General features: G+C 42.3%; 1 protein-coding gene across 1 annotated transcript in view; it reads right to left on the bottom strand.

Annotated features, from left to right (window-relative positions):
• Nucleotides 1-1,109: 1,109 nt before the first annotated feature.
• Nucleotides 1,110-12,105, bottom strand: part of LOC120536347 — a 43,758-nt gene continuing 32,762 nt past the window's right edge. The window contains exons 17-22 of the mRNA XM_039764673.1: nucleotides 10,166-10,746; nucleotides 8,786-8,881; nucleotides 7,308-7,541; nucleotides 7,064-7,223; nucleotides 6,898-6,957; nucleotides 1,110-1,753 (exon numbers count right to left, since the gene is read on the bottom strand). Coding sequence (XP_039620607.1) covers nucleotides 1,236-1,753; nucleotides 6,898-6,957; nucleotides 7,064-7,223; nucleotides 7,308-7,541; nucleotides 8,786-8,881; nucleotides 10,166-10,746 — 1,649 coding nt within the window. The 3' untranslated portion in view covers nucleotides 1,110-1,235. The remainder of the gene's footprint in view (nucleotides 1,754-6,897; nucleotides 6,958-7,063; nucleotides 7,224-7,307; nucleotides 7,542-8,785; nucleotides 8,882-10,165; nucleotides 10,747-12,105) is intronic.

Genomic DNA, 12,105 nt, shown 5'->3' with positions numbered 1-12,105 from the left:
GTATTGTGCTTCCTTCCAGTTGGGATGCCTGCCCATCCACAATATTGAAATCAAAAAAATAAAACAAATGAGAAGACAGGAAGTCACCGTTAACTATTGGGCCTGATCTGCTAGAACCACAGTAGCCTGCAGGAGAAACAATTTGGAGGCAATCTATTTCGGTTCCATCCTTCTTTTATTTTGTTAAATTCTGACTTAGCATCGCTACTTTTTGATTTTTGCCCTTCATGGTAACTTCCTTCATTGATCTCCACTCGAGGCCTGTTTTTTATTTCTATAGCAATCTGATTATTTTTTTTTTACAGGGTGGCATATGTAACCAGAAGCTCCACCAAAGGTCTCATCACATTAGACACCACAAGGAAAGCAGAAAATAGGCCATCATTAAGAGATGTGGTGCTGAACTTCGGAAAAAGAACTGAAGGAGACATGGAGGTCCACAGGGAAGAAGACTATGAACTGATCATTGTGGAAAGTCCTTGTGGAAGCTTCATGTGCCCGTACATTACACTATGAGTTCTGATTATGGTGACCAATGCTATTAAACAGGGATCATTCTGCGAGACCCCAACTCTTCACCTTGTTCTGCCTCAGTTCTCTTCACATCTCTACACTTGTTGATCCTTTGCCATTCTTAGCGGACACAGCAATAGGAGGCTGCTTAGATTGGCTATGCCATGATCCAGCATTTCCGACAAGTGTTTCTCCTCTAATAGTAACAAATGGCTTTTCAACAGGGGGAATAATAACAGGGAAAAAGAAGCAGGATTTGGTGTCCTCTTCTGTCCCATTTAGTCGGGTCCCATGCGTGAGGTTCTCTTCTGTCCAAAACAACCTATTTTAATGGAGACAGAGAGATGGGTTAGCAGTATGTGCCAATACAGTGGATTGCTGCACCCACAACATGACAAACCAACTCAGGATCCCAGATTAGGACCCAAGTGCAGCACCACACTATTTCAGATGGAATGGAACCAGTGTGAGACTTTTTATGGTGGCTACAGTGCCAATTCTGCCATCAACCCCCAGGCTGGAGGGCCTACTTGTAGATTAACGTCATACACAGGATGGAGCAATTGCAGGTTAAGGGCCTTGCTCAAGGGCCCAACGAAGTAGAGTCACTTTTGGCGTTTACGGGATTCAAACCTTCAACCTTTAAATTACAAGTGCAAATCCTTAGCCTCAGAGCCACCACTCAGCCATAAAGGTGACAGGAAGAATGATAATTTTGTGTTTCAGATTGAAAGGCTAGAGTTTGGTCCGACCCCAAAGCCCAGATGTACTGGTTCACTAAAGGTTACCTGGAACTTGTGCAGGAGGGTCATAGAGTCTGAGATGCTATAAAATGACAGAAAGCCAGCAGGACAGTCCAGATACATGGCAATTCTGTGACTGCTAGCAACCTCAATTTCAGTAACTTTGTCACCATGACGTGCAAAATAACCGTAATCGGAGCAGAACAATCGCCAGGACTTCTCATTGAACCCAAGCAGACTCTCCTCGCTGTTCCCTTTCCTGCTAATTCCTTTGTAGGTCACTCCTATCACAACCCAGTTGCCACTCCACTGGAGCTCCCTGTAGCAGCGAGTCCCACTCAGAGCCTCCCTGCACAGAACCTGCGGCCAGTAGTCAAATCTGTCAGGATGCTCAGGGTACGGGGACTCCGTCGTCTCATACGTCACCTTCATGTCCCCATCAGAAAAGAGAAGGTATCTGTTTGCCGTGTTGGGGTCCAATGTGAGTGGACAGGAGTCTGAAAAGACAGAAAACAGAACAAATGAGGAAACGGGCCATTCACAGACATGTTGGACCATTACCTGCAGGGCTCCAAAGGAAGTGGACAAAAGTTCAATTGCTTGGAATGGTTTTGCAATTTGTAATACATAAATCTAAAAATTTAAAACTCTGTTTTGCTGCAAGATGAGTCCACCTTGGTGATCAGACAAGAGTGGTGAAGACCTGGCGTCTCTCTCGTATCCTAGGCTAATATACAGAAACATTCCCAATAATACTAAAGTTTCTTATTCAGATAGTTGACGAAAGAGATATATAAATGAAAAGTGGATGAACTGGTGAAATTGGTTGGGGGTTTTTGTGATGGGCTTTCCCATATAAAATAATGAGTATAACTTTTCGATGTCTCATTTTTTGGTTTTCTGACCTGTTTTCCATTTGAAATCAGACAGTGATCGGTGACTGTCATTCTGTATTCTGTCAGTTCTTATTTCATGAATCAATGGCTTCCTCGAGCTATGAGGAAAACTCAATGCAGGATGAAGTGTTGGCATCCTCAGGGTGGTCCCTATTTAATCTCAGCAAAGGCAAAAACAATTAAAACACTGTGAACACAATTGTTCATTGATAGTCGGCGATCTTGGTGGGATTGCCTCTGTGGGTGGTCTGGCTACAGCAGTCACAGTCTATGGAATGAACTCTAATTTACGGTCTGATCATTGTTATGAGTTAGATGATGTTAATATTTTTTTGTCTGTTATTTCCTGCTATTCTGTCATGATCAGGGCCTTTTCTGTATCAGATGCCATTTTGCATAGCCGTTGTTAGGATCGTGTTCCACGTTTCTAGGGGCGTGGTCTCTGGGGTTGTGACCTCGAGTTTATCAGGCTCAGCAGGATAAAAGGTCAGCATTTGCACCAAGCTTATCCAGTCTACCGATAAATCCTATAAACACAAAAAGCTAAATGTTCTTCATAACTTGCGTGATTTTTGACTTTGATTCTTGCCCCTCGTCTGGGTGTATTGGTTACTTTGTTTATATTTTATTTGCATTATTTTGTCTTTTGCACGAATCTCCTGGGTTGTCTAAAAAAATGAGTCATCTGTTTCTCGCCAAGCCAGGACATATTCAGAGTTAGCAGACAAAAAAATGGGCTGGTAACACATAGGGCCCTGTAGAAACTTCATATAATGTTGACTTATTTTTAATGAAAAATACCTTAAAATGTATAAAGCTCTGTAGATCACAAAAAGGCAAAAAAAAAAAGTTGTCTAAATGGCAATCCACCGAGAACAAGTCCCAAAAAATAAAAACCATAAAATTAGAGTCTTTAGATGGAGCAAAAATGGTGAAAAATGCAATTAATCTCAAAGTATAATAGGCAGCACGTTGATGCAGTGGTAGCGCTGCTGCCTCGCAGTAAGGAGACCAATGGGTTTGCTTCCCAGGCCCTCCCTGCGTGGAGTTTCCATGTTCTCCCCGTGTCTGCATGGGTTTCCTCCGGGTACTCCAGTTTCCTTCCACAGTCCAAAGACATGCAGGTTAGGTGCATTGGCAATCCCAAATTGTACCTAGTGTGTGCTTGGTGTGTGTGCATGCGTGCCCTGTGGTGGGCTGGCACCCTGCCTAGGATTTGGTCCTGCCATGCTAGCTGGGATTGGCTCCAGCAGGCCCACATGACCCAATGATTGACTGACATAGTATAAGAGAGACCACAAAGAAACGCTCACCAAACTTGAGAAGAACCACCAGGAACTGTGGGAGACCCTCACCATTATAAGGCTGAGGGCAGCCCCTGGCGGTGATGGGCAGGTGGTCCGACCCACAAAACACATGGATTATAACAAAAGCTACCCAGATCAATTTAAAATAAGTAAAATATGTAAATAACAAGATTAACATAAACAAAAGAGCCAAAAATGAACAAAGCAGACATTCAAGAAAACTGAACTCCAGCCAAGGGGGACATTCTGGCTGAAACATGACATTAAGAGACTTAAAAATGATTAATAATTTAGGACTACATTTCATCTATTACTTGTGAGTCATTATTATTTAGGTACATATTGATTTATTCTCATTTGCTATTTTTGATATTTCTTGAATTTGTTATATAATAATATATACAGTATATTTTGGTATTGTTTGTCTTGCATTTTTTTCTTTGATCTATTGTAAAACACTTCAAACTACATGTCTTATATGTACTGGAAACATACATTTTGCTGTTGTCGTGTTTTGAAGATTATTTTCACCAGGGAACAATGTGGGAACAATTTAATTAACTATTACTGATCCTCAGGAGCTATGTGTAATTTTGTTAATGTTGCGTTTTTTTGTTTACCGCAGGCAAAGTCACTTTGGGACTACGTTGCTAGGACGTGACACTCTGTTGCTGGGATTCAGTTCCCAAAAGTCATTTATGAGGACATCACTAGTGATTCGAAAAGTTCCCTGCTACAAGTCTGAGCTGGACAGGACGCGCCCCGAGGAAGGTCACGCATGAAGAGCGTTTTTGTTCGGTTTGTGCCGCATGCTCACCGACTCTCCGTGTTTGTTTGCTCTATCCATTCAACGTGTGCTTTCAGAATTGCTGTGTGTTGCACATTGCTGGCAAATTATGTTAGTCTGTCACTTGTAATAATGAACGTGTTAGTGTCATCTGAGTTTATAAGAAATACTTTCACTTCTGTCATTTATGGAGCAATACACTGTACTTTATTGTGTTTTCAAGATTTGAATTTTGACCACTGCAGTGCCCTGCCCAGGGTTTGTTTCCTGCCTTATGCCCTGTATTGGCTCCAGCAGACCCCCGTGACCCTGTAGTTAGGATATAGCGGGTTGGGTAAAGGATGGAAAGATGGAATTTTGACCTTTTTAATGTACAAAAATGTATTAAAGTGTTGTGGGTATCCAAACAATGTTCTGAAATTGTGGTAATAGTGACACCTGTTGGGTGTCTTAAGGAATGGCATTTTAAGTTCAAAATAATTGTTCATTAAGATGACTAGAAGATGTGTCCCACTTACAGGGGGCTCACACTCCTCCACCTCCCAGGTAGGGCCTATGCCAGGATGCTGGAGAGGACACTCCATCCAATAGCTGAGTCTAAGTCACAGGATAAAACATGGATTCCATCACGGCCATGGAACAGAAGGCCAACTCTCTGCAAGGTGTATGGGAGTTTGATAACTGATTTGGAAAAAGTATCTGACCATGTCCCTCAGCACGTGTTATGGAGGGTCCTGTAGGAATACAGTGTGAAAGAGCCACTCTTGTATGCTATTTGTTCTCTATTTGACAAGTGTGTCTGAATACCTGCCATTAAATTGAATTTGTTCATTATGGGTGTCGAGTGTCAAGTGCTGCTGTTTGTGGTTTTCATAGACAGGATATCAAGGTAGTGGGTTGGCACCCTGCCCAGGATTGGTTCCCGCCTTGTGCCCTGTGTTGGCTAGGATTGGCTCCGGCAGACCCCCGTGACCCTGTGTTCGGACTCAGCAGGTTGGATAATGGATGGATGGATGGATATCAAGGTGCTGCTAAGGATGTGATTGTGTCCAGGTGGGGAGGCTAAGAGGAGCATTGTTGCTTTATGCAGATGATGTTCTCCTCTTTGCCTCATCTGACCTTGACCTTTGGTATGCAGTTAAATGATTCGCAGCCAAGTGTTAAGAGCCTGGGATTAGGGTCAACACCTCCAAGTTTGAGGTCATAGTCCTCTCTCAGAAAAGACTGGATTGCACTCGCCAGGTTCAAGTATCTTTGGATGCTGTTCACAAGTGATGGCAGAAGGGAACGTGTGATTAACAAGATGACTAGAGCAGCAGCTACTGTTCTGCAGGTGCTGTACCAGTTCATGGTGTTGAAGTAGGAGCTGAGTCTAAAGACACAATTCTCGGTTTACCGAATAATCTGCATCCCTATCCTCACCAATGGTCAAGAGCTGTTAACAATGACCACAGCAATGATTTGGAGAGTACAAGCGGCAGAAATGAGACTTCTTTGTATGGTCACTAGGCTGGAACTCCATGGTAGGACGAGAAGCTCAGCGATGATGTAGAACTTCAGAGCAGAGACCACCTTTTCCACCAGACTGAGAGGAGCCAGTTGAGGTGGTGAGGGTATGTTGTAAGGATGCACCAGGGTGTCTCCTCCTAGGCTACCATGAGGCAGACCCTGTGCACTTTAGAGGGGGATTATATCTCTAGGCTGGCTTGGTAACATCTGGGAACTCTCTATGAAGAGCTGGAATCTGTAAAGTCTGGGATGACCAACTTTGCCTGCTATTACCACACCTTTGACCAGAAAACATGGTTCAGAAAATGAGTTGAATTGAAATTGATGGTTGTAGCTACTCTTCCGAGGTAACTAATCAAGCTTCTGTTCTTACATCTTGATTGCTTATGTTTGTAGGTTTGCTGTACTCCATTGAAATGTGTGTACAGCATTTACTCATTTTTGTTTAGATACCATGCACAAATGGCTACATCAAGACATCTCATAAAGTACCTGATGCAGAGGGTTTTGACTTCTATCTAGTGTAGCTGCTGTTCTGTCTAATCGAAGAATTAGGCCAGCTGATGTACGATCAGTCAAGTGACATTTAACTTTCCCTCATAAGCACAGTGCTTTAAAAGCCAATCACAGAAACAAAGATTTCTTACGATTCTACAAACACACCTTGGGAAAGAAGAAAGAGAACTTCTCCCTCTCTGATAAGTCTCAGTTCCATGTCTTTTTCCTTTTTATTTCCCAAATTTTTGGGGTGAACATCCCGGTCTCAATAAAATTATTCTTGATTCTCCTGATTACAGTTTGGCTAATTATAAGTAGCAAGCTCAACCTCTGGTCCTTTCATGCACTCTAGTGGATTTCCACTGTCACAACAAGTGGCATATCAATTAATTAAGATGAACTTGAACTTCATTCCTTGCACTTCAGATTGTACTCCTTTAGGCACTAAGCTGCACCTCATGGCAGAAGAGAAGCCCTCAGTACATCCCAGTGATGAAATCGTTAACTGTATGTAACGGTAACACATAGTGAAAATTACACTGGATTAATCACAGCCACAAAGTCAATTACCGCTCAAGGATGGACATCAGGATCTCCTTCCAATTAAGGCATTTAATAACCCACAAAAATTGAAAAGGACTTACATTTTAATAAGTAATTTCTACTTCTCAGGTTCTGCAGAATATAATCTGGAGGGTCACAATCTGAGTAGAAAAAGAGAAAAGCAGAATGTGAGTCTTGTGTCAAGCAGAACAGCCACTTCTTCCACCTCAAGTCCTCTCTGGAGTCACTTGGGGACACACAACCCACCAGTTTCTGTGGTCTTCACAAACTCCCAGCTGCTGATCTGCTCCAAATGCTCTTTCAGATCAGTCAGTTCCTTTTTCAGGTTCTCTGGAAGCAAGTCTTCTTTAACAGTAAAGTGGGATATGCCTCCATCTTCAAGAGGAACACACAGAGATGGGAACCTCTACACAAGGAGAGATGAAGAAAGGAGAAAATGAAAAATAAAGACAAAAAGGTTCCTTAAAGTCCTTTAGGTTGACCCTCTCACCTTTAGGAAGTGGATGTGGTCGTCTGTCTTTGAAAGGTTGGCCAGCTCAATGTCTCTTCCTTTCAGCATTTCAATCTCTTTCTCTAGTTCCTCGATGAGCTCTTCAATCCTTTTAATTTCCTTCTGCTCGTAACTACGAATCAAACCAATGACATCTGACCTCAGCCCCTCAATGGACTTAAGCAGACATTTGAAGGCCTTCTCCTGTTCTTGCACTTCTCTCTCTGTGGAGGTCTGAGCAGAAGGAGATTTACATTCGGTTAAGTTAAAGGAACTACAAAACAAAGAGCCAATTGCAGTGAACACTAAGTTATTAAATTCTTTTGGCTTAGTTGTTTTTATAATTCATTGTGAAGATCACTAAATGTCCCATTAGGTTGTCGGGAGGCTCACATATCCCTTTAGAAAAGCCAATAAGCTATGCAGGGAGTGTCCACATTCATCACACACTTTGAGGTTGTGCCAGACTGGTAAGAATCCTCCTCCAGTAAGGGATGGCTGGCAGCTCAGCCCGGCCGGGACGCCCCGAGGATGGAAGGATGGGGGAAAGTAGCTACGTTTGGCACTAGATGGCAGTTTTTCTACAGCTTAACGGAGGTCCAGATTCCCTCAGGACATCATGGACTTTGGAGTTCGGTATCGCAGCCCTGCTGGGTATCGTGGGCACCACCAGGGGACATTGTGAGAAGTTCTTGGGACTCTTATTTCCTACATAGCCCGGAAGTACTATCGAATCACAAGGACGAAAGTCCAGAAGTACATCCAGGCTAATGAGAAGCTCAAGTTCTCCATCTAACCCGGAAGTGCTGGCAAGTCACATGGACGGAGGAATGGAAGCGCTTCCGGGTCGGACCATATACAAAGAACTGTTGTGAACCCAGTAAGCGAGCCAGAGTCATGAGGTAGTAGATAACGCTTGCTGGGAGGTGTGGAGGAGAAAAGGGAAAGAGAATATTGTGTTTTGTGTTGATTACATGCCTGTTTATTGGTGGCTGTGGTGCTTGAAGAGCACTATTTAAAGAAGAAAAATATTAAAACGTCTTCTTGGTGCTTTTAACCCGTGTCCTGAGTGTCTGTCTGTTGTGTTAAAAGGGGCAACAGTGCCATCTGGTGTTTACATGACACAAGACAAAATAAAGTTCTCTAGACAACTTAAAGACAGACAAAAACTCTGTTTCCTCTTGGCCCCCCATCCACTGAAGTTTTTGAGTCACCTTTTCCTTTAAATGTATTGATGAGTTTTGTTAGATTCAACTGTCTGTGCTTATCAAATGTTTTTAAATGTTCAGCGATGTTTGGTTCCGGTGTGTCATCTGAACGGGAAATGAGACTCTTGTGCATCCTCACTACATCCTCTTCATCAAAGTTAATTAGTAGTCAAACGCTGATTTCATTTTACACCTCACTTCATGGTACTCTTGACCAAATCTCGTTTCTGTCAGTTCCACTGAGAGATCTGAGTGGGACACAAGACTCACCTGAATCATCTTTATGGTTTCCTTCATCTCCTCAAGTTTCTTCTCTTTCTCCTCAATTCTCTTCTTCATTTCCTCCATTCTTTCCTCTAGCTCACTCTGTGGGGAAGAAAAGTGGAGGACAGATATCTGAGGAGTAGGCAGAAATCTTAAAAAATAATCAGGTTGGAATCATTTGAAAAGAAATAGGAGAGAGAGAATTAAGGGAGAACAGGAATCAGATGATAGGACATTGAAGAAGATGGCAATGGATTGATTGAAAAAAAGGTTAAAGTTCACTACATTTGACAGCAATGGGGACAAGAACAGAGAAAGAAGGTCTTGGAGTCATTGAAAACCAAAGCAGATGCTTAAGAATCCACACTTGTGGTGATGGTGCTGCACAGTAAGGTGAATTGGACAGCTCTGCTGACACCACCATAGCAGTGTTAAGAAGTGATCGCTGTGTGGCCGAGACTAGGAGCTCTCCAATGATTAGCGTGTGCTGAGGAGGATCCAACATTGAGAGTTTGTAGCTGATCATGGAAAGACAAATCTGCAAACTGAGATGGCCTGTGGAGTGAGTCCGTTAACTTCATGTTTCTTTTGAAGAACCTCCCCGTGTGTTGATGAATGATGGCAATGAAGAAGCAGCACAGTTAAGTGAACCTGAGACAGCCATGTTAGTTAATCAGAGCTTAAGAAACCACAGTGAGTTTCAAAACTATCTGAGTTGGAGAAAGGAGTGGACAGTCCTGGCCCAGGAGGACAACTGTGATTAAAGGCTTTCATTTCTTAATTAGATACCAACCCCTATGGTTTATGGACTCAGATATTTCATCCAATGTTCCTGTTGTAATTTTTGTGTTTTACTTTTCTTGGACAATCAAAATAAAACTTCTGGTCAAGATGCACAATGCTTGCTGGGATGGCCTCCAGCTGCACCCCCAACTACACTGCCATGGATAACAGGGCTGAAAAAATGGATAGATGGATGAATGTTAGGAGCTCAGTTCATTTTTTTACTGGGCTTAATAAACTTTTAGTATTGGACTGTTTGTTCTTTATTTGGGCTTCAAACTATGCAATATTTACTTTCACTTTCGTTTTCATTTTTATTTTTGTCGTGAATTTCTCAAACTAAAGAAACCTCCAGATTTTAGGGATTTTCATAGAGAAAACGGATGGCGACAGATGGAGAAGGGGACCTGTGCATGGAACTCATCCCAGGAGTCTGGAGCAGTGATACAACTCCTTTAAGTACTATGCTGTTTTACTTTTATTTTATTTTACTAATTTTTCTGAATATGGAAAGGATGGATATATGGCCTCATCTAAGGACAGCTAGACAGCATTGTCTCAGAACTGTAAGAACTAAAGCCCAGGTCCTAATCCACTCCTTACCTGTCTCCCAGCTCTCTCCTCATCGATCGTCACTATGTCATGAGTCTTGTGCTCAGTCGCCGCACACATTGAGCAGACGCAGAGCTTGTCGCTCCTACAGAAGATTTCCAGCATTTTCTTGTGTTTCCAACAGAGATTCTCTTGGAAGTTTCCAGTCGGCTCCATCAGTTTGTGTCTCTTCAGGGCTTCAGACTCCTGGTGAGGCTGCAGGTGAATCCCGCAATAAGAGACCAAGCAGGTCAGGCAGGTCTTCAAAGCTTTCAGTTTTCTCTCTGGACAAACATCACAGGACACGTCATCAGGTCCGGCGTAACTCTGAGACTGAACGATGTTGACTTGCATTTGCTTCACTTTTTCTATCAGGCCTTCAAGTGTTGTATTTATGTAAAGGCTTGGCCTGGGTTCAAAGTCCAGTCTGCACTGAGGACGGTTGTAGATCCCCTGTGCGTCCAACTTGTCCCAGTAGTCATTGATACAGTGCAGACAGTAGCTGTGCCCACACGGGATGGTGACCGGCTTCTTCAGGACATCCAGACACAACGAGCAGTCATACTGAGCCACAGACAGAGAAGGTTTAGCTGCTGCCATTGTGAACAGAGATCCACTCTGACACATAGGTGTTGTCACTGAAGAAGTCAAAACTAAATTAACTAAATAACGCCCTTAATGGAATGCACACGACACACCCATTTCATGATGTGTGCAGTCCATTAGGGTGAAGTCTGATTAAAGTTATAATTGATATTTTGTGATGCTGAAAGACTCACGCAATAAACAAAGCAACAAAGTCCTGGCAATTACACCTAAAAGGGCTACTTAATCACAAGCTCTGGCAGACAGGAGAGAGACCCCCCAAACACAACTCATCCGACACGTTTACAGCTGCCATCAGGCCACAGGCCCAGGTCTCCAAGGTTACAACGCAAATAGTTCAGATCCTCCTTCATTACAATACGAAGACAACAACAGCGTCTCCTTCTAATGGAACATTTAAATACAAACGATGAAGCACAACGTTAATTTACAAGATGTCAAAGAGGTAGCTACAAGCAAATTAAAGAAAAACAAATTAAAATTACATAAGAAGAGTAATGCCTAAAAAGTTTACAACAATAAATAATACACACTTACATAATATAGATATATAATTAAGAGAGATAGAGCCCTTTAACATAGAATTGTTTTTTACACCTCTAAATGACAATCAGATGATAAAATCAGTTGACCAGGATGGAGAAAAAAAAAAAAACTCCAATTATACTTGAGAAAAAAAAAAAACTAAAATCTTTAGTGTTACTTATTTTTCAATTTTTTAAGGGGCTAAAGACTACCTTGGACCACCGAAAGATCTCAGTGTTAGAGTGTCAGAGAGACGATGTGCAGCATTGTTCATAGTGGCCATCAGTTTTATCTTCATTCTCTCCTCCACTTCAACCTTCCTAGAGTTCCAATGGCGTCCCATAACTGAGCCTTAATTAACTTATTGACTCTCTTGAAGTGATGTTACCAGCCCAGCATGGTAGAGTGTGATAGATAGATAGATAGATAGATAGATAGATAGATAGATAGATAGATAGATAGATAGATAGATAGATAGATAGATAGATAGATAGATAGATAGATAGATAGATGATAGCACTTTATTTACAGCTTTTTTACAGAAGCTCAAAAATTGTGTAAAACAAGACCTTCCTCTCAAATACACACCAGAATAACTAAAGTGCAGAATCATCAGGGAATTTCTGTAAGTGAAATGGCCTGCTGTTTTACGTTTTAGTCCAAAGTGGCAAACTGTCGTGGGTCCAAGTGGTCTTTCATAAGAGGACTCTTATAGTCCAGGAACAGCCTCTCAAAGGTCTTTATGATGTGAGCCATATGTGCCACTGGTCTGTTGCCATTAGGTGAAGATCAGCCTGCCTTCTTTCGAACTGGAACAATAC

This window comes from Polypterus senegalus, chromosome 10 (assembly GCF_016835505.1).
Source record: "Polypterus senegalus isolate Bchr_013 chromosome 10, ASM1683550v1, whole genome shotgun sequence".
NCBI lineage: Eukaryota > Metazoa > Chordata > Cladistia > Polypteriformes > Polypteridae > Polypterus > Polypterus senegalus.
This window is presented reverse-complemented; position numbering and strand designations above follow the sequence as displayed.